This window comes from Nestor notabilis, unplaced genomic scaffold (assembly GCF_000696875.1).
Source record: "Nestor notabilis isolate BGI_N333 unplaced genomic scaffold, ASM69687v1 scaffold5079, whole genome shotgun sequence".
Classification (NCBI taxonomy): domain Eukaryota; kingdom Metazoa; phylum Chordata; class Aves; order Psittaciformes; family Psittacidae; genus Nestor; species Nestor notabilis.
The window spans coordinates 63,302-86,146 of NW_009944902.1; the positions used below are offsets into that span (position 1 = coordinate 63,302).

The 22,845-nt window shown below is 41.1% G+C and overlaps 1 protein-coding gene across 1 annotated transcript in view; it reads left to right on the forward strand.

The window, feature by feature from the left end:
* Positions 1-22,495, forward strand: part of LOC104412039 (ran-binding protein 17-like) — an 84,678-nt gene extending 62,183 nt beyond the window's left edge. The window contains 3 exon segments of the mRNA XM_010022632.1: positions 14,946-15,044; positions 18,902-19,029; positions 22,399-22,495. Coding sequence (XP_010020934.1) covers positions 14,946-15,044; positions 18,902-19,029; positions 22,399-22,495 — 324 coding nt within the window.
* The last annotated feature ends 350 nt before the right edge of the window (positions 22,496-22,845 follow it).

Below are 22,845 nucleotides of genomic sequence, written 5' to 3' on the forward strand. Positions count from 1 at the left end.
GGTGTGTGAGATCATCAATACATCTCTACAGGCAAATGGGAAGGAAAGCTCTCTCAAGTATTTTAGGAGAAAAGATCAAATTCTGGCACTGAACCACACATTTTGGTGATGAAATGTGTAAATGAATGGCTGTATGCTATCATGTTTGAATAGTTTATTTTCAGTAGGTGACTCAGTGGGATTTTTTCTGTTAAAGGTAAAATACAATAGAAATTCAATCTCCTTCTGAAAAGGAAGTGGCGGATGTACTGTTTAGGAGAGATTTTGCCTTCCCAGCTCCATAAGGTCTATCACAGCCCAGGTACATTATCGGGAGATCACATTGTTCATGGCTGCATGTCTCCATATTCACTCTGTGCCACATTTCCTTAAAATCTCATTAAACTATCTGACAGTGCATACTTACAGGAATCTCTGGATTCCTAATGCAGTTGCAAAGATGCTGTTTCAGAAGATGCATTTCACAGGTCTGGAGGCTTTTAACAAAACCAGAAGTTATTAACAAGACGCAAATGACAAAAATGTGTTTCCCTAATAGATACACTTTCCAAACAACAATAGGTTGTTTGGAAAAAGCCTGGCATGCAGTCACCACTCGTTGTCATTTATCTACTGTTCTAATTGAAGGTGAAAAGTAACTAATGGTAGCTAATATGTTCCTGGCAGTATATAGCATATTGTGGGATTAGTGATGTTTATTATAGACACTATTATCAGGTTACAATAATTCTCTTGTTCTATTGCAGGTTCTTATGTTTTACTTGTGTATAGGGGTTTTGTGGAAACTAGCAGTGAAGTCAGCGTTCGGGTACGTCAGATTGCGCAGTGTTGTACCATGCATGCAGTGACTGGAACAGAAAGGACAGGACAGCAACATGGCCTCTGAACTGCCCTGCCTTTGTGGCAATCTCAGTGCAATACTTTGTCTGTTAATATGCAGTAATCTTTCACTTCACAGCGAATGACTGGGTGGTGATCTGTCTTTATTAACTTCAGATTCAGAGGAATACGTTACATTTATGTTGAATGCAGGCTTTCACGTACTCTTTTAAATATTAATGGCTGGTCTCCAGTAGTCAGCATAAATATGATTTGCATTAGCACTAGTCATATCATATTGAGTGCCTCTGATGTCAACTACTCAGTGTACTAATATCTGACATCATCTACCGAGGTCACTGACAACTTTGACCTTTATTCTCATGCACAGTTTCTGTAGTCTCAGAAGCTCTTTTGAATTGATTTGAAATTTTGACTCTTCCCTTTGTGAGGCAGTAAAATTGATAATTATTCAGATGGGAACTGAGCACTGAGTGAAAAATCAATTCTGCCCGCTCTCTGCTGCGTATAAAATTACTTCTGAGTCTGCCGGACTGAACGGATGGCCAAGGTAAAAGCAGCAGGCAGGAACAGTAGAGAGGATTAGCTGGACGAAACTAATAGCCTAAAGGGATGGCTTTTGAGATGAGGGAGTGGGCCGGTTGGGGGTTATTATCAGCAATGATGGGACTCATTGATCATATGTTTACATCAGGTTTCCATTGGGTTATAAATCAGTCCTGAATAGAAACGGAACCCAAGGCCTCACACTTTACCAGGGGGACAGCATATTTGATTATTCTCACTTTCACACTCAGATGAAAAGTGAAACATTGATTATTCATCGGCTGGCCATTAAACACGGGTTTTATAGATGATTTGACTATCAGGGAAGCTAATGAACAAGGTTGCTGCTTCATAACCAGCAGTTTCAGTTTTCAAGACATCTGTGTCGGTTAAGTAATGCATAACCCTATTAAAAGGAATGGGTTACAAATTGCTTAACAGTGCTGAAAAACTAGACCCTAATGACTAATTGTGCTTTGAGTTTAGAGAGGTTTGTCAGCTCTTTAAACTAAACTGATGCAACGATAACTGCAATTATTCACTAGTTAGAACAGTTCTTCCAAGTTGGGTCTCTGGAAGTCGCTGGATAATTAAACTTCCCAGCAGTGCACGGGGTCCTGACCCTCCACCCGCAGCAGCTAGGCATGCCCTCAGAATACACAGGAACCTCCCAGGGCTACTTCCCACAGCTCCGTGCCCGGCTCCATTGGGCAGTGGGACCTAGGGAGTGGGGCAGGACCGTAGCAGGAGGTGCATGGGGCCCGGTGCAGCTCCCAGGGTAGAGCCACCTTCCCACTCCTGGCTCACCTCTCTGGGATGTGGGGACATCACGTCAACCTGTGCATCCGCACGCCGGCGTCCGAAACAGCACAGTGTGCTCACAGATGAGGCTTTTCAGCATCTCCATGCAGTCCAGTACCTGAGGCTTCTGCCTTCTTCAGCCTCTGCAGGAGCAGAGTTGTGCAATTAAACCCTATTAACCGTTCTTCAGTTTGCTTAGATACACCCTATAGAGCTCTGTTTTGCCATTAGGTTGATGTGACTGTGCAGGGACAGGAGCAATAGAAAACACGGGCGTGATACAGAGTAAGCTGTGGCATCCTTTCGTGGCATAGCAGTGGCTGTTGTCAGCTTTGGCCAGGCTTTTTGCTGAGCAAGCGGCTTAGTTTGAGCTCAACCTGAAAACAACGGCTCCATGATGGCATCTTACAACCAAACTGAATTAACAGTACAAAGTAATTTGGGATATATGGATAGAAAGCAGTATAAAGTTTATTACATTCAACTATTGCTGTTACATTATGTTGTTTTATAAGCACGATAAAGGCTCTTTTTCTATGCTATGATGCCAGGATTGACAGGTGAAGCTGGCGTTTTATCCAGTTTATATATGAAAATGTAAATTTTCGTTTTAAGATGCCACCTTTATCTTCTGTTAATGCTTATCTTGCTGACTTGTACACTTTAGTTAGTTGAACTTGTTCAGTTTTGATACAGCAAAGTACTATTCATGTTATTTCTTTCCAAAAGTCAGTCCGTTTTGTAGCGTCTTTCATCCGCAGTTCTGACAAATGTTCACAAGAGCCAGGTAAAGGTAAAGAGCCCTGCGTGACCATTATTGAAATAATTCTGTACTGGATGTGGAAGGGGATTGATGGTTGGTTGAATAGAGACAGAATCTCCATGACATTTCAGGTTCAATTCCTTTCCTGGACAGTTCTCAAGAGTATTAGGTACTGGGGTAACGAGAGAGGGAAGGTGTTGCATGGTGGTTACATTCTGTGCACTGTTTCCAGGAGGATCATGTGGGTAAGAATAAGGAGGGAGTTTGGTGAGTTTGAACATTATACTGATGTCTGGATTAGATCCACACAGTGCCTGCGCTGAGACAAAGGGTGTAGCCGAAGCATGGACCTGCTCCAGGCCAGTGGGTCCCTTCCAAGGGTCCAGCATTTCTGGAGGCGATGAGTGGGGAGTTCTGCAGTAGAAGGAAACTGGCAGGGATGTGGGAACTTGCAGCTTGGTGAGGTGCTGGCACAGGGTGCCCAGAGAAGCTGTGGCTGCCCCATCCCTGGCAGTGTTCAAGGCCAGCTTGGACACAGGGGCTTGGAGCAACCTGCTCTAGTGGAAGGTGTCCCTGCCCGTGGCAGGGGTTGGAACTGGATGAGCTTTAAGGTCCCTTCTGACACAAACCACTCTGGGATTCTATGAGGAGCTGGCATTTATTGTTGAAGGTGGGGTACATGGGCTGGAGAGGGAACTCTGGGGAAGGAGTGTAGATGGGAAGGTATCTGCATAAGCAAAGAGCTCAGAGGGCGTGCGTGATGGTGAGCATGGTAGTGCTGGAAAAGGGAGCAAGGCTGGGGTGGGCAGACCACCAGGAACAGGAGGATGTGCTTTAACAGTGACAGGTGAGACATCACCAGGCTCCTTGTTGGAGCTGAGCACTTGTGACCTGGAATATCACTACATAACAAAGATGCACGAAATGAAGCAGCCCAGCAGCACTGCACAGCAACTGTAAAACAGAAAGTAAAGGTGCCAGCTACAATGAAAAATCAAGTGGCATCACTAAAATAAAAATGTGTTATAAATTGCAACTTTCCTCCTTTTCCCCCTTTTATGTAGTAAAATCAGTGGTTTGTTTTTCAGATAAACCTCAGTGGCATATACAGCTAGTGTGGAGGTCTGCACAGTAATTGAAATAAAAACCTGAAGAGATGTGTTTATGGTGTGTGCTTCATGGCCCATGCAGAGGCACTTGCATATAAGCACATCACAGAAAGAAATCTGAATTGTACTGACAGAGGGCAGTTGTGACAGAGGCTCAGCACCTTGAGCCACGTGTGTGAGCATATGCTGAATATTAAGAGCAGATAAACCACACAGGTGTGATTGTGCCTATGCTTAAGATGAAAAGTGTTTAAAGGCTGAGCTGAATTGGGACCAGAGTACTTGGCTTTTGCCAGCTTGAGTCTTGGAAGGTTGGATACAGCAGTGAAAGGGATTTTCACTGGGACATCTGTTTGCAGCCTCTTAGCACAATTTAAAAATGTTATCCAATACTATCATAACTTTCTTCGTTAATTGAAAGGAATGGAGCTATACCAGCTGTAGCCCAAGCCAGCAGAGACTTGGGTGGCTAAGCAACAGAAAAGGCACCATATTGAGTGAGCCAAAATTCAGTCTCTAAGTCATTTATTTTAACCAGTGACAATACGTTTGGACTCTAGTGTTTCGATTTGATTGATGGTTTAATATCATATATAATTTTTTTAATGAAGGGAACCCATTTAAATATGTTAACATTTGCACTAGTAGTCTCCCATGTACATAACTGCATTTAATCATTACTCTGATTGTTTTTGTGGTTGTGTAATTTGTATCAGCAAAATAACTATGTCAAAGCCATCTTATCTTAATGAAAAATAGGGTTATTTCTCTTTTACATGTATTTCTCACTGTGCATGTATAAAAGGCAGGAGCAGCCTCAGTCGAGCATATTGCTCAATGTATAGCTATCACTGTGAGTGCTGTCAATTAAGAAATCAAAAAAATTAATGAGCTTAGTGTCTTTTCTAATTCAGCTTTGTTTAAAGCCTTGTTGTGATTTGTTGTCATGTGATTTCAGTAATTCAATTGTAAGACTTTTAATGTTAAAATACATCATCATTAGTGATGTATTTGAAGATTTCACGCTCTTAATAATGGTGCTAAATCAAATTGGGAACCTCCTCTTCATCATCCAAGCTGTGCTATAGTTTACACAAACAGTTTTGGGGGTGGAGGGAAGTTTAGTTCCATGAAGTAACAAGTATTGTACAGAATTGGTGTATGGAAACAAAAAGCAGCTCTTGGGCTTGGAGCACGAACTGCTGGAGGTGTCAGTGTTGGATGTGCACCCCCGGGCTAGGCAGCTGGTGTATGTATGCTTTTGTTTAGCAGTTACTGGTTTATGTAGCCTTTAGGCCAGCACATGAAACAATCCTTCCTACAGGGTCAGCTGCTGGTCAGAAGCAAAGTAAGAAAAGACTGCCTTAAAACGCTTTGGCCATAATTTTAGTGCAGCTGGCACCTGCTACTGGTGCGCAGCGGGAGGGTTAGGGGTCAGAGGCAGTTGTTCTAAACTCAGTGGTGGCTTAAAGGGACTTGTAGATTAATCTGCTTTATTAACTTCTGTATATTAGATAACTATTGCGGTGAATGACAGTCCGTCTTTCTGAATAAGTCCCTTCACCTCTTTCTCTTTTAAATTGGCTTTTGAGTAATGAATATTAAATAGAATACATTTCAGGGTAATTAAATGAAAACATTAGGATGATGTTGTTTTACAATCATATCTATAAGTTTCTTGTATATTTATCTTGCGTTATTACTGCTCCTTGCTTTTTGTTTGCAGAACAAAAAGCATAAATGTTTCAATTAAAGAAGAGGAACTGGCTGTGTTTCTCAATAACCTCATGGCTTCTGTGCTGCATAAATATTTTCAAAAAGCAAATAAGTTTAAGGAGAAGTATAAAAATGCTTTATTCCTTGTTTACTCCATGCACTGTAATACTCTACTTGGAAATGTTTGATTTCTGCTGGCCGTGGTTGTTTTATATAAAATACTAAGAGGTGCTGGTTTGGGGAAGGGCAAAAAATATTGCCATTCTGTAGAATCTAACTAGCGATATGAATAGCACCAATAATTTTGTAAAGTTCACATTATAATTCAAAATCCAGTTAGAAGTGATGCTTGCAGTCTGGAAAGAAAGCAATATCTTTACAAAATGGATAGGGAAAGGTAACAATCCATTCCATGATCTGCCATGTGAGTAATGAAACTCGGTCTCAGTGAACAAACACCCTCCCCTTGCCCCATTTAAAATAAAAATCAGATTTAATGTTCTAGAATAGCAGTGGCTTACAAGGATGCTTAATTGCTGTTGGATGTGATAGCAGTGGCCCATCAAAGCGCGTAGGGGATGAGATGATGCTTGTGGAGAGATGAGGTGTGTGATGAGGCTGCGGCACTCTGAGCTGGGCACGCTGGTTCTGAGTGAATGGGAAAACGTGTGCCAGATTGTGGAAAGGGCTGAAAACTTCCTAATGACTGGCATAGGCTAAATGCATGTCCCACTTAACCTTGGCAGATTTCTGATTTTGAGGACTCTGGAATTGAACCTCAAAATCCACATCTTTCCTAGGCTAATAAATTGCTGTTGGTTGGTTGGTTGGTTGGTTGGTTGGTTGTGTGGTTAGGGTTTCTGCTGAAATTATGAGATGAGAAACTTCGTTTGTTGCTTTTTTTCCATTTGTTGCTCTTTTTTCCCTTGGTGTTTAATTGTTGGGGGGGGTTACTGAAAAGAGATTCTTGCGTATTTACATGTCTACAGGAGCCTGCACAGTTTAAAAATAAAATACAGTTTTTAAAAATATCCCAGTATCACAACAGACAGAGGAGGTTTGGGAACATTGTTAATTTATCTCAGCTTATTTTAGCATAATTTAGGTTGTCTTAATTTAACTTGAGCCAATCATCCTAGTGCTTGGCTGGACCCACCAGGGTCAAGCCAGTTTAGCTCTTCAAAGAGCACCCCACACAAAGGACTACTGCACAACATGGGATTTGGCCTTTCAGCATAACCATGTTTCTGAATCCGTCATTTGTTTCCCTTTAAAGAAAAAAAAAAGAAAAGAAAAAGAAATAAAAAAAATTAAAAATGAAGTGTGTGCAACCATTCTTTAAAATCTTTTTAGCATGACAAGTAAAGTAATCTTCCATTGATACTTAAAAGTCCATCTGCAGAAATTCAGGCAGAATGTTAGGGAGACGCAATATCTATTGAAATGTTGAGTGTCAAACTGCCAGGGTAATGTATTTAGTATGAAATATAATATTCAGTGCATTTTGTTTTGATGACTGCATGAAATAGCCTTGTGCTCTTATCCTTTGTTGTTGTTGTGAAAGATGATATTCACTAAGAAGTGTTGGTGACTATTCAGGACACAGTAGCAATATGCTTATTACCATCTTTATCATCTGTCTTTTATGTTTATTTGCAATAGCTTTGGTTACAGTTCAGTTCTTCAGGATAACAAGAATACTTTTAATTGTTCCGCAGAAGAAATCAGAATCAATTTGTGAATAGTTTGAATACAGAAGAGGCTGGAAATTTGTCGGGCAATCAGTAATTAATTCTTAGGTTAGGCTTTTTAAGTTCTGTGTTAGCATATTGCTCCTCTCCAGTGGAATGGAGGACATCACTTTTCTTTATGGATGATCCTTCAGTAGTGGTTAGAGCCATGCTTCTGGGTTTCTTATGCTCTGATTTCCTTCAAGGTGTGGTTTAAAAGCCCAGCCTGCCTTCCTGTCCCCACTGATTATCTCCAGTGCTAAACTAAGGTAAATATGGGTAAAATAATTACCCCAGTTCTAATTTTCTCTGTACTACTGGTTACTGTTGCTGTGTGGGGGATGCCTCTGGGTCTGCTGCTGGCAGGCATCCACACGGCTCGAGCCTACGCTCAAGCTGCCTGCGAATCCCAGCTGCCTTGTGGCAAGCAACAGCAGGGCTCTGGAGAAAGCGATCTGCAAACCTCTCAGTGTGGCTGCACGGCCAGGTGGATTATGTGATAGGTGCTAGGCTGGATTTGACACGGAGGTGACTGTGAGCGTAAACCCAGCTTAAGGATTGCTCCTTGGCATGTGGGGTTTGCATCCCTAAGGGTTGCACTGAGCACACTTGCACACAGTGTCAGCATGAGTGTAGTTCACATTCAGGGATAAGCACATGCTCAGTGTGAGATACCTTGAAGTTCCTTGGATGAAGGATTTAGACCTGATCTGGTGCTCAGCCTTTTCCTTCATTCGCAGCTTTTTGCATTTCTGGAACATTTCTGTAGATTAAGTTTGCAATTCGCCTCACATTGGTTTTAGACTAAATTGTTTTATTTTTCAAGTAATAGCATTTTCCCACCTTGTCTTCCCGCCCCACTTAACTGGCACTTTGGAAGGCCTTCCTGTAATAGAGGTTTCAGAAAACTAATGATGCAGCAGGCAAGGATCCCAGTTCCTATGCTGAAATCTTGGTGCAACATTGAAAATGCCCAGATGCTTTTGGGCATCAACGCCCAGCACTTGATGCAAGGGAAGACACTGGTGAATTTCTCAGGAGCTGGAGAGAGAAGAGTGATGGCTCACGTTTGAGGAATTTAAAGAAGATGCCCACTGAAAGCCCTAGTGTCAGTTAAGGGGGAGTCTAAAAGATTTAGACGTAGGACCATTTACATTCCTGAAGATAGACTCTTGCTGGAAGGCATTGGTGTAGGTAAAGCTTGTGTTCTCTCCTCCCAGGAGGGTTAAATAAGCTGTAACCAGTCATTTGCTCAGAGACGCTAGTAGTAGACATAGACTTCATACTTTCAGTAAGGGTGCTGGATGTGCAAGCAAGGGAGAGACCTCTTACCATGTGCACTGGAAAAATGCCTAAGGATCTTCATCTGAAACAGGACCTGAACCTAACTGCTTCTACATATACTGCTAAAAGCAGAGGGGAATGTGTATTCAATTTTTTTAAGGTTTTAAAGAGCTCAGCCTTCTCCTGCACCACACCAACCTGAAGTGTGTGTTACAAATTACAGTAGGTTGTGCAGTCCAGAAGTCCCTGTTAGTCAGAGTTCTGTCATCTTTAAAAACAGCTGTAATGCTGTAGTTACAGCCACTTGTTCAGAAATGGCTGAATCTTAAATAAACAGGTTAATTTAAAATGACATACTAGTATCTGTAACTGAAAATCTGCTACCAGCTAAAAAATGCAGATTAAGGGTTGATGTCACAATCTTAAATTATTCCAGCCTGAGGTGGAATAATTTGCTGTCTATCAGGGAGCACAGATGGATAGACAAAAAGAAGCTGTGCAGATACATGAGTTTGTAAACATCTGTCAGCTACACCAGATATCCAAATACAAATTCTAGCACTTCAGGCAGCATATGTGACATCCAACAGAGGGTTTACATGAAATTCAGCGCAGACAGAAGTAAGTCAGCACACCCTGGAAGGTAATAATTAATGAAATGTATGCCCTCCTCCCTGCAGAAAGAGGAGGTATTCCATTCGTCAGGCATTTTCAGTGTTGTTGCAGTTAACTATTCCATTTCCAGTATTTAATGTAGCCAACTCTTAGACTAGGCAAAATGTTCTCTGTGTGAGCCTTACTGCTTTACTGTAGGTGAGTCTGTAGCAGCCAGCTGGCAGCTCTTCTCCATCCCTGATGGATGCCAGCTCACCCAGGAGCATGGTCTCCCTTAGGATAGAGGGACCCAGTTCTGATAGGTGAGGCTGTGTTATAGTCCTTCACATAAAAATTCAGATGCAACTGTAATTTGAAAATGTGTTTGTCATTTTAGAATACACCCTCAAGTAAGAGGGAAGGTACTAAAATTCCTGTCTGAAACATGCTAGTGTAGGGCAGAATCGTCTTGTGACCACCTCATGTGCAGGTATCGCTGATGCCTGTGTCCCAGCTGTGCTGCGGGTATTCCCTCTTGTAGCACAGACATCTGCTTTGAGATCCTGTCAGTTGCTTTAAAGGTATTTCACAACTGGCTAAAGGTAGGAAAGGATGAAGGTAAGCTTTCGGTTTGAAGAGTACACTTTGCACTACTAGTCTATGTTCTTGTGCTACTAACATACAAGAGTTTATTTTAACAAGGAAAAAATGGAACATTGCAGTGGTCCAGGTGTAGTGAATACAGCAGGCACATTGAGGTGCTTGACTTCAGAATTAAGCCATCATCTTTGATGTATCCTATGAGTATGTTCCTGTTTCTCTTTCAGATAAAAAATTGGGTTTGACCTAAGTTAGTACAATCTTATTTTACTGTTCTTTCTGCTGGCTCATGATTTGGATGTATTTCAGGTGACTCTCCCATACTCAGCCCTTTGGCCAGTTCTAAAGACATATCCAGGGAAAAGCCAAGCTCCATGCTACCTGTAACTGTTCCTTTTTCATATGCAATGCCATCCCTTTTCCATCCCTTCTGAACATCAGGAGAAAAGCCTCTCCCAACAGGACATAGCATGTAACTGATAGGAATACCCTATAAAAGATGCACTTAAATCATATTTCAGTCCATCAGCTTAAGGCATATACTAGCTCATGGTATGCAGTGTCTCACCCACATGTCTTGTCCTGACACCAGGACTGGGGTTTTTTCAGCCATTTATACCATAATTTTTCATAAAAGGAAACAAAAAGGCCAGACCCAATTGAACTATTGCAAATGGAGATCTCAGATTGGGTCCCTTACAATTTTAAGCTTCAGCTGTTGAATCATGACATTTTAGTTATTAATTTTTAATTATATATAGTGGAAGTACATAAATAGGGTGAAATGCTGGATTCTGTGAACAGGAATCTAGCCTGTACAGGCTTGGTCTGAGGGTGGCTTAGAAGGCTCAGAGCAGAGAGGTTGTTGAGAAGAGCTCTGTGGTTGTGGTAGCCAGTTTCCTGGACTGCCTGTGTTTCCTGTCTGATGCCTTTTTTCTCCCTCCTGACCTCCCTCTCCCCTTCCACAACTCCTTCTCCCCTAAAGATACCCTGGGAGAGGGTGTCCAGAAGGAAAGGTGCTGCTCCACAACTTGTTTAAAGCTCTTTGTTGGTCTCACGTAAATGCAGGGGTACAAGACAACTGATTCTTAATCTCTTACATACTGCAGATCTCAACTGATTTTCTGTTTCTGACAGTTGAATATTTTTAATTCGGGAATTAGGGGCTGGTTCACACTTCCATGATAAAGGCTTTAGTTTCTTACTTCATCTGGAAATTTCAGCTTTGAACATGAAAAAAAATCAATCTGAAAGTTAGGCTTTCTGGTAAAATAAATATTTTAAAACAACAGATTAAAATTTAAGGTGTTTAATAATCTTGGAGCAGTTAAATCTTCCTGGTATTACTAGTAAATGACAATCCATTTATTGATATAGGAAGAATTTGACGCTGAAAGAACTGAGAATTCCAAAGGACATTTAAATTAGTAATCATAGCTCCTAAATTACGAGTGAACTGTCTGAAGCTGGAGCTATAAAAACCTACCAAATTTCATATGCTAAACAACAAAAAAATCTGAATATTTTTCAGATCCCAGTGAACAAATGAGTGTTTATTTACCAGCCAAGTGCTTGGTTAAAAGCTGTGCATGTTCTTGACCATTCTAAATCCTCTGTAAAGGAATACATACTGCTGTATCTGGTGTTAATACAATATTCTTCATGTTAACATGTGATTAGTTGCAGCAGAATAAAATACTCATCCCAACATACGGGAGAAAGAAATGAGTTACAGAACCTGCAATGATACAAGTGCTCTCTAGTGATAACATGGAGCAGCAAAAAAAGCCTTTTTGATGGAAAGGCAGCTTCTTCTCCAGCTTCCTTTAGAAAAAAGTTTTCATAATGATGGTTATCTTGACCAACATTTTCCTCCTCTACCTAAGAAAGAAAGAGGTTCTGGAGGAGGAGAAGCTCTAAAGAATTAATTTATTGGAAGAACAGTTCTTTATTCTTGCCTGTTCTGTCAATAGTTCCTTTTGTAAAGAACAACTGTGTCAGGAGAAATATTATTGAACCAGGTAAAGTGATGCTCTATGTTTAAGATAAGAGAACAGAGGCAAGGTTGCTGTTTTGAACTAAGTAGAAAATAGATTATCTGTTTCGCCATCCCTTCCTTTTTGATGTCTCTTTTTTCCCCCTTGAGATCTTGTTTTCTGCCCGTATCATCATGAAGACTGAGCCTGCCCCAGGCAGCTGCCCTGGCTGCTGCGCTGCAGTGGGGCTGTGGCAGGATCTGAGGAGTCATTTTCCTGAAGCAAACTGTAGCAGAGTAGGGTATTTTCCACCTAGAAACCAAAAAATGTGTATTTGTGATCAATTCTGCTGCTGTGCTCTATGCTTGATGTTGACATTGAGTTGGTTCGTGATCTCCAATTAGATGATGAGGCTTCTGGCAAAGGTGGAGCAAGGAGGGTGTACCACAGTACAAGTTTCCCTCTCACACCTGCATGCTGAATACATTTAAGTCACCTGAACCAGCTTCTGCTGTAACCTGGTACAAGGCACTGCAGGTCTCTAGCAACAGCAGGACCAAGGCTGTTGGCTGGAATATGCTGAGGAAGCTGAGGGGTGCCCCAAGCTCAGTCTCTGTCAAGGTGGCTTTGCAGACAGACTTTGTCTTCGATCAGCCACTCTATATAAAATGCAGTGGCAAAGCTGATGTATCTCAGTGGCACACTTTGAAGCTAACTAACATCTGGGAAAAGCTCTGCATTTCTCAAAAGAAATTGCATAAAAATGCAGACAGGGCTGCTGCTGTTGGCTGCTGGGTGCTTGCTCATTTACCTGGGTCCACCTGGTGGCCTGGGAGCAAGCAGGGTTGCTCTGGAGTGCATCCATCTCCCTGTTTGTGGATATCATGGGGCAAGATCTCATCTTCAGAAAATCATAGTTATTTCTGTAACATGTTGCCATCATAAATACAAATATATGTAACTGTGCATCAGCAGATAGGTGGCACATTATTTCAGAGCCTTCCTGAGAAACTTAAAGAATTGCAGTTTCTTCATGACCTAAACAACTTGGGAGAGCAACAAAAGAGGGCATATATATCCTAGAATCATAGAATCCCAGACTGGTTTGGGTTGGAAGGGACCTTAACGCTCATCCAGTTCCAACCCCTGCCACAGCAGGGACACCTTCCACTAGAGCAGGTTGCTCCAGGCCCCGTCCAACCTCAGGAATTGTTTGATAAAGCTGGAGTTTGAAGAAATGAAACTTTCCCTCTGGATCAGTTGTGAGCTTTTCCCTGAGCATGCCCTTTTTCAATTAAGCATCACACTGAAAGTCTCTCTACATGCACAGCACTTTCTCTAAGAAACACGGATATGTCAGTCGTGGTGCTCTGTCTAAATCACAGCTTGAGTGAGTTTGTTGAATTACTTTTAATAATGCTTTAGTCCTAATAGCCAGCTTTAGTACAAGCTACGGAAATTAAAACCTAGCGATGTTTGAATTATAAGAAATTGAAATTATTCTTCGTGCTTGGAAATCGAGCCCCTATTACTGCTCATGCAGAGGTTTTTGAGATGTTTGCATTCGTTCCAAGGCCCTATAGAATTGGTTTTGTCCTATAAGTAATAGAATATAGTTTGTCTGATCTATAAGCTGTGAAGTCAGGTGAAGAATTGGCTGTTCCCACACCACACCACATGTTCCTAACCTGAAAGCTTGAATGATTTGTGGGTATCTCTGTTCCAGGTGATTTGTAGTGCTAGGATTCATCTTTTTCATTTAGTGAAACATGCTGTTTGACTTCGCCTTGGTCAGTTATTACAGGCTAGTTTGCAGTGTGGCAGCTCTCTGGAGACCCTGCTCATAGTTACTCATTGGCCTAGAAGAAAGGATTTAATGATTTTCTACTTCCTCTATGTTTGGTTTTAGGGTGCAGATATTTTATAAATGTGAGTCAAACTATTTCCTGGTGACACTTTACAAATTTTCACTCTGTTTAATCTCTGAGTAATGTTTTTAGGTTCATATATGTTGTAGCCTTTGGCATTTTGGACTAACGTATCTCAAGGATACCTTAGAGCATTTTATCTTTAAATGGATTCTATAGTTACTTTGTAATTTCTTTGTACAAAAGTTGTGCCAATCCCTAAAATAAGTCCTACCCTTCCGAGCTTACGCACACCAGAGGTGTAGAGGCCTCAGAGGTAGCATACTCCGTGTGGCGTTAGCTGAAGGCTCTGGTGACGTGCCAGCCAACAAGCAAAGTGAATTACATAGCTTCTGTTTGGGTGCCAATAGAAGTTAATTGTATGAGATTATAGATCTCAGTGTTTTATAAAGTTGATGAAATGGCTTTATCCCTTCTATAGAGCTCTGTAAAGTCAGTCATGGAAGTAAAGTAAAATGTCTAAAATCAGAGGCTGGATTTGTAACTGTGATGGAAATGGTGTAGATTTATAGACTTTTTGCTGTAATCATGATTGCCTTCATCAGAATGTTCCCTTCAACTTCTTTGCAGTGTTCACACACGAAGAAAGGTGGATGTGATGTAAGAAAAACAGAATCTTGAAGACCAACTAGGGATTAATCTGAAACTAATACAGATTGGGGTCCTTTCCAACCCTGACTGTTCTATGATTCTATGATTACCGGTTGCACGTGTATTGCTCTCCTAGAAGTAGTGTGACAGGGGGGCAAGTCCCTGTCGTAAAGTGAAAGCCTGTACTTTAAATTAATACAGCTCTAAACCTCAATTCATATTTGTTTAAACTTCATTTTTTTCTTTGGAGCTGAGCTCTGGTATTAGTTGCCTTTAATTTTCTTTACCTGGTAGATTTGGTTATGGAAATATTTGTTTGGAAGAATTACTTTCATAAAACCATGCTCATACATGAAATCTCAGGGATTTCAGTATGGTTCATAAAGGTTTCATTAATTTTTCCTTGTGAACACATCATATAGTGTAACAACAGTATCCATATTCATGTAAACTGTATTTTCTTTCAGATGATGTCCATCCTAATGAACACCATCATTTCTGAAGACTGTAGAAATCAATGGTCTGTGTCAAGACCACTGGTTGGACTTACACTTCTCAATGAGAAAGTGAGTATTTAAGAGATGCCACCAAATTCCCTCTTCACATGCCCAAATTGCTGAAATAGTTATTGCACGAAGAACAAAGCTGCCTGTTGCCCTGATTCAGATCCCCCATCTCTTTCTTTGGGGTCGTGCTCCGTTACGCTCACAATAGGAGTGAAGAGCAGGGTTCAGGTCATGTACTAAGTATTTCACAGGTTAGCTCACAGAGGCTGAGTGGCTTCATTTTCATGAAGAATCCTCTCAAACCTCTACCCCAATTTTTACACCCAACCTTAGATCATGCAAGTACATCATTAACCTTTCTCTAATAAATTTTGTCTTCACTTTTCCAGAATTAAGCAGGAATAGGAGTTATGCAAGCTCATCAGGCTTTTAGATAGAAATATGAAACAAGAACTCTGTGGAAATCACATCAGAAAAATTGCTTCCTAGAAAAAGAGTTAACCAATTTCTTTTTCTGAAAGGTTTCACAGGAATAGCCAGCTTTGGGGGCTCTTATCTGAGTGCTTACACTTAAGTACTCGCATTGATTGCAATTTGGAGTGCGTGCATCTGTGGCAGATTCTGTAAACCAGGAAATACTCTGCAATTTGCCCTTTCAATAAAATCTGAAGCTATGAATTTGGATATACCCATCATGTTTCCCTGGTGACTTAATAGAGACAATATTGTCTGAAATGGAAACCATCTGAGTAAATGAATGCGAGTTGATCTAAATGTGTGCATTTTTTGTATGGCAAGGCATTGTTTGTGAAGATCCTGACCTGTTGTATGCACCGTACTTCAGAGCCAGCTCTAACTTTATTCTCAATTGCCTTATCTCTTGGGCAGTCACAAGCCTCAGTGTATTACTGCTTTGGAGAATGAATTGTCTATACAATAAGAAGGCGCTGGAAAAAAATAAGACACTAAGATTAGCACCAACCGCATACATTAAAATTCAAACTGAAATCCCAGCTATGGAAGGAAACTAATAGAAGAAGAAAATATATCAAGAAAAGAAGCGCTGTCTCATCATTCACCTGTACTGAAGGATCCAATTTTAGCCATATCCAACAGCACTGTCATTCATCTTCTTGGTGTGTTATTGTGATTTAAATCCAAGCTCTATAAGAGAGAGCAGTTCTTTTAAAATGATTGAGAGGGAATAAGGGCAAATTCAGTGTTTAGGAAAACTTTATGACATCACAATATTATACTTTACAGATGGAAGCAATATTTCCTACTTTGGAAGGAAAACTAATCATTTTCTATCTGCTCTGAGTCACTGCATCATTATAAAAGTGGGAAATAAGTAGTTTTGTGCATTCCCAATCTTGTTCAAGACGACACTTTTGTTTATATAATGCTTCTGATTTATAGCATGTAAGTATTAGCCTGACTACATATTAATTATGTGGTTTTGATGCTTCAGTATAAGAAGAAATTAAATATTTCACTTGAAGATAAAACCACGGAGCTGTAAATCATAAGGAATAAATTTGTGACTGGCGGAATATTCTTTTTACTGAAATTAGACTAGTTCTAATGATTATGTGTTTCGCTTAGCAGACATGGATATGTACAAGCACCTTTACTTATGAACAAGTCTTACATTTCTTCTGGAAGGGTGGAGAACAGGAAATAGGATTTACAATATTTGTATTGCCCCTTTTGCATCAAGGTTATTTATTTCATGTTCAGAAGAAGTAGGACACGTACTTCTATATGGCAGTAAAAGTCATCGTTTTTTGGCTCATTTCAGTGCACAGCTGGTTCATTTATTGGAAATGGGTTCCTTAATTTCAGGTAGGGTCTCTGCCTCTACAGTTCTTGAGGTAGCAGACATACGTTTACCATGTTTTACTGCTTGTTCTCTTCCTCTTTTGTGTTAATGAGATCTTCTTTGCCTGTAATTCGTCTCAAAGGGAAGGCATCAAGTTTACTTGGGGACACACAAAAAATGGGATTTATACTCTTAGCTTGTGCTACTAGGGCTCATTATGCCAAAATGGGAATCATACTCAAGAGTCCAATGTAAAACAATGCTAAACCTTTTGAGATAGCATCAGCTTAGTATGAAATGGGATGGTTGCACATGGCTCCTGATGTTGTTTCTGCACTGAAGTGCAGCGGCAAGTTCAAATCCTAAGTGCAAGAGGTTGGCACAAAAAGCACTCTGCATTCAATAATGTAGCAACCATGTCTCCTTGCTATTGTCCTTCAACCAAAGAACACAGGCACTCGCATGTACAGGAAAAAGTGATGTTACTGCAGAGAAGCCCTAGAAACCCCAGGGCTCAGAACAGCTCCCCTGTGTTGAAACGGTGATGCCATGGGATACTGTAGTCATTAATGGTAGGCAGAGATTGATGTTAATACTTTCTATTATCAGGTTGACAGAAGTTGTTCTTGGAATGCCTCTTGCCTAAAAACAACTTGTGGACACTGGACAAGGTCTTGGGCTTGTGGCCTTCTCTACACTGAACTCTGCATTTGTCGCCTTCTGGTAATGTGCTTGTTGCAGGCAGATATTTCATCTTTTACACCAGCCCCCAGGTGATTTTCAGTTTTGAGTTCCTAAGTAGTTTGGGACCCAGCCATTTGATCAGCTGCTGCCTTCACTTCCAGTACTGCTGCAGTGGTCAGCAAAGATGCATAATACAGGATGTTTCTGGTTTGAAAGGAACGGGTTTGAGGGCAAGTGATTTGCCAAGCAGACATTAAAGCAAACACTTCCTATAATCCTGTTGAGTTGTCAGGGTTTAGCATTAGTGTTACGGTTTTACTACACTTCCTTCTGTTATCCCGTATCGTTTTGTGTGTACAGAAACGCTGTAATTTTGATGGAAAAGACGTGTTTAATTTGAGATTTATTTAAGGTTTAAACAGGTTTAAACCTGTTAACTGTTTTAGAAAAATCTGTCAAACTAATCCCAGACTTTTGCACTTTCTGACACTCTGTGACACCCTACAAGTTACATTAACTTCAAATGTCTACTAAATTTTGCATGCAAAAAACTGTTTTTCAGCCTACTTTTAGCAAGCTATCTTGTTATACACTTGAAATTTGGGAAATACCAGCAATATTCCTCTTGACTGCAATATCAGACTGCTCAGAAACTTTGCCAGGTACTTGGGCACAGCTTCATCAGAATGGTTCATTCTCTTCTGAATAATTGTCTGTATCAGTGCTTATACCATGGATGTGCTTACGCCCAAGGCCATAAGATTTTGACTGACACAGCCAATATAATAAAGACTAAACAGGATTATATGACTTGCTTGGCTGTAGTAGTAGGGTAGTGGATAACACTAGAGGTCCCCTCCTGCTCCATATTTCTAGACTAAACCAAAATTTTCCTGAGGTGATAAAAAGTTCTATTTTAACTGTCTATAGATCTGCCACTATATGATGGGAATAGTAATATAAAAAAATCATATAGATTACTTAGCTTCTAAAGAAATGAAGGTGAGTCTGCCTTGTCACAGCACTGAAGCAATTAGAGCCCGCAGCAAAGTATACAAATTTGCACCATTCTGAAAGACTTGAAAAGTGGTCAAGGATGTTTCTGCCGCCTCTCTTAGGTGGCTTTCTGTGTTAGAACTGGTTAGGTGGCCAACACCAACTGGCAAATTGGCATGTCACTCAGTACCACTGAACTCCAGTCATGATACACAACTGATTCACTGCGGGTGCAGTCCAGGAAGGCAGAATCTGAAACCAAGTTCAGATAGAGCTCTGTGTGCTGCCTGCCAGACTCCTCTCCCAGATGAAAACATACAAAACACTTGCTCAAGAGTGCTCCAGGTGTAGGTGATTAACTTCGGGTTTACATTTCCAAACCTCATTTTTAGTATTCTCTGCCTTGCTATCACAGTACTTCAGTGAGCTGAGGGCAACCTTGATAACCAGCCAGCCTGACAGCAAACAGGAAGTCCTTGACCAGTGCTTCAGGAATCTTATGGAAGGAGTTGAGCATAACATTTTGGTAAAGAACAGAGACAGGTAAGTAAATTGAAAAAAATAGAAAGCAAATGGGAAATATAACTGGAAAAAATATAGGAAGTATTCCAGATAGCCATAAACTATAGTTCCTTTTGAAAGAAGCATAATACCCTATCAGAGAATTCATCCCTAGACTTAACAGTTAGAGCCTGAACATTTGATAATTATGAATTTTCTTGGTCAGAAACGTATTTCCTAATGTAATCTGAAAGTCAAGGTTTGCCACGCTGCAGCTGCTGCTTTTTCACTTGGGAACAAACTGCCTCATTTCAGCAGGTGAGACTCAAAGCTTCCTTTTTCCAACCTTAAACCCCTCTGATAAAATACTTGCTTCAGCCTCTGTCAGTGCTGTTGCTCTGACATGGCTTTTTCTTGCTGCTGTTGGGGTCAAGCAGCCGCCTGTGAAGTGACAAGATGAGAAGGGATACGCAGATAAATGAGGCAAGGAATTCTTTAATATTTTTTTAACATGAATTACAAATCCACCCAATCTTGCCCTTATTTGAAAAATGGAATAGAAAAATTCATGAAAGCAGTGGCGAGGTTTTCTGCATTTAATGGTCACACTAACATTTTGTTACTAGCTAGCTGCATTTTTTCTTCAAGTGCATTATTCAACCAAAGCAAACTTTGAAAGTATAGAGACACAAAAATCCAGCCTGTGGAGCTTCCTGGGAAGCTTGAAAGAAACTGGAAAGGGGTTAAATGGCTAAAACCATTTAGTGATTTTATTTCTCTGACTACTTCTGTTTGTTGGTGTTAAAATTATGTTGAGCTTGTTTAATTCTCAAATAGTTTTGCATTAATTATGGTCTCCACATTTTTGTTTCATTTTCATATTAAATTCTGGTACTAAAGGTACAAGTTCCTTATGGCCTGAGTGTGGATGGTGCCAGAGACAGGGAAATTTGGAAGCAAACCCAGAGAAGCACAAAGATCATATCTACAGCACTAATAATTCAGACAGACTTTGTGTGTAACTTGTGTTCTGGATCAGCAGAAAACCTGGGGAAACGGAAGAAAGCCACTGGGAAGGAGGACAATGCCTATTAAAACAAAGAAAAACTGAGCTGACCATGGCAGGCTGTAGGATGTAGTCTGACCTTAGAGCTGTAAATGCCAAGGAGATTCATTTGTCTTGACAGTCCTTCAGGATTTAAAAATTAAAAACTGAGTAAAAGTCATTCTTATAACTAGCTTCTTAGTTCCATAACTATTTATATTTATTGAAGGCAAGGAGTCCTTAAGATAACACTGCTTTCTGAGAAAAACAGAAATGATGTGCATTTTCTCTGAGCTGCCCTGTTCTGAGAACTGCAGGTATGAAGGACAGAGAGGGGATCACTGCCTGGCCGAGCTGGGGGTCAGGAAGCTGCATGGGCAGAAGACTGAGCGCCCTCATCACCTCCAGGCATACAGGAGGGATGGGGAATTATAGAATCATAGAGGTTTTTGGATTGGAAGGGACCTTAAAGCTCATCCAGCTCCAACCTCTGCCACAGGCAGGGACACCTTCCACTAGAGCAGGTTGCTCCAAGCGCCTGTGTCCAGCCTGGCCTTGAACACTGCCAGGGATGGGGCAGCCACAGCTTCTCTGGGCACCCTGTGCCAGCGCCTCAGCACCCCCACAGGGAAGAACTTCTGCCTCAGAGCTCATCTCTATCTCCTCTCTGGCAGGTTAAAGCCATTCCCCCTTGTCCTGTCCCTACAGGCCCCTTGTCAAAAGCCCCTCTCCAGCTTTCTTGTTGGCCCCTTTAGGCACTGGAGCTGCTGTAAGGTCTCCTCAGAGCCTTCTCTTCTCCAGGCTGAACAGGCTGAATCCAGCTCCCTGTGCTCTCCCTGTTCATGGCATGGACAGAGGCTTCCATCTCTTGGGCTGCCAGCAGATACTAGATTTGGCAAATGCTAGATTCAAATATCCATGGATTGAAAGGGGATTTTCACGTCAAAGCACTGTGGAGTCCTTTCACATAGGCAGTGGTGCAGAAGCTCTCGGAGAGCTTTTGTAGGAGTGCAGGCAGGGAGGAATGGGTGCAGGTGTTGGATAGGGATGATTCAGTTGAACAAGCAGCTCGTCTGTCTCAGTAGCATCCGCCTGTCTAACTTGGGAAGACTTTTAAGCCATCACTTCCCCAACAAGCAGCATGAGTTAATATGATGGCTTTTCTGTTTTCAGCTCTTGATTTGTAATCCTTCTCAGATCTATCCTGTGGAACAGGAGGCTTCTTTTAACTGTGATTATTTAAAATTGAGCAGAAATCAATTTCCATTAGTAAGGAAATAAGCACAAACGTAAAAAATTATGAACAGAATAAACTCCTAATGGCATCCTGTATTTCCACAGCATGCCCCAGTTTGCCACAGTGCTAGATGTACCCATCCAGTGCAGTGCAGTGGAGGCAGGCAGGAAGGGTTATTACTCCTGGTCCTGCACAGACCTTTGCTGAGATCCCATCAGTTTTCCAAGCACCTGTCCACAGATTCCTCTGCAAGAAGGAGCCCTAAGGAGCTGTTCTAGGGGAAGCTTTATTAGCTTCAGTATAGTGAGCCAGCAAAGTCTGACACAGTTAAAGTGAAGAGCATTGAGGCAACAAACAAAAGAACATTTGAAAAGCCCTAAACTCAGGGTGCAATACATTGTAAATGTATCACAAATGCCAGGGTCCGGCTTTGTAAATCTTGTTTTGATGTGGTTTTGGGTTGGTTTTGATTCTTTAAATGCATACATGAGATGTGGTAAATGGCAATTAAACTCCTTGTTTCAGATGAAGATAGGCCAAGGGAGTAGATCAGATTCGGGCTGTCACACAAGCTAAGTCAGAGTTGACACACAGTCCTGGATGTGATGGCCACCAGACAGACTCCACATCCTGCACCTTGCCACTAGAGAACTGTTAGGGAGTATTTTTGTGAGTTCATTCTATGCCAGATGACTGCTGGTACCGCGTTTCACAGAGAGACAGGTTGAACTCTGACACCACTCACAAGGGAGGAAGGTAGGTGGAGAAAGCCTGGCCTTGATGGCCCAAAGAGACCGTTGCTGGAGGTTTGGGAGAAGGGACATGTTCCAAGCCACAGGAGATGGAAAGGTTTCTTGTTGCATTTATTTCACAGCTGACTTTTAAAATGTTTCACATTTTCACACATGGTGGGCTGAGTTTCTAATACTGCCCATCCATGTTTACATGTTCATTGGTACTTTATAGGACTGGTTTTGAGGACACCTAGTGATTCTGTTTGTGAGTTTTCCTCTGTTCTTTTTTTCGTTTCAGATTTCCATTATTATTTTTCTTTTTACTGATTTTTGAAATTAATCTCTCACAGTATCAGGTCTCCTGTAATCAAACATTTGGGTTTTCCTTTTCCCAGGTTCGCTCGGAATATGTCAGTCTTTTGCAGAGACATGGCTGAAGCCCTGCGCACTGAAGGGGCCTTGGATCCCAGCACTTTAGATATGATGAGTTGACAATGACTGTGGGAACAGAGCACTGACTAACAAACCAACCCTGAACGTTTGGGGACCCAGTGACATTGTTAGATAGATTTTTGACCCTTGTGAAAACTATTTTTTTAAGATGTCTTCTGCCTTTTTGTATCTCTGGCCTAAATGTAAGGATTTATAACAGTGAAAATGTTGGAAAAACTTAGTTTGAAGAACATTTTCAGCCTTTGTTATCAAAATCTATTATCCTGTTATTTTATCTTTATGGAACAGTGTAGAAACAATACTTAACCAAAGAACAAAAGAAATATGCATTCCTTCTAAGCTTGTATCAGTTAATGATTCTCGGCTCTACACATAATCGTAAATAATAT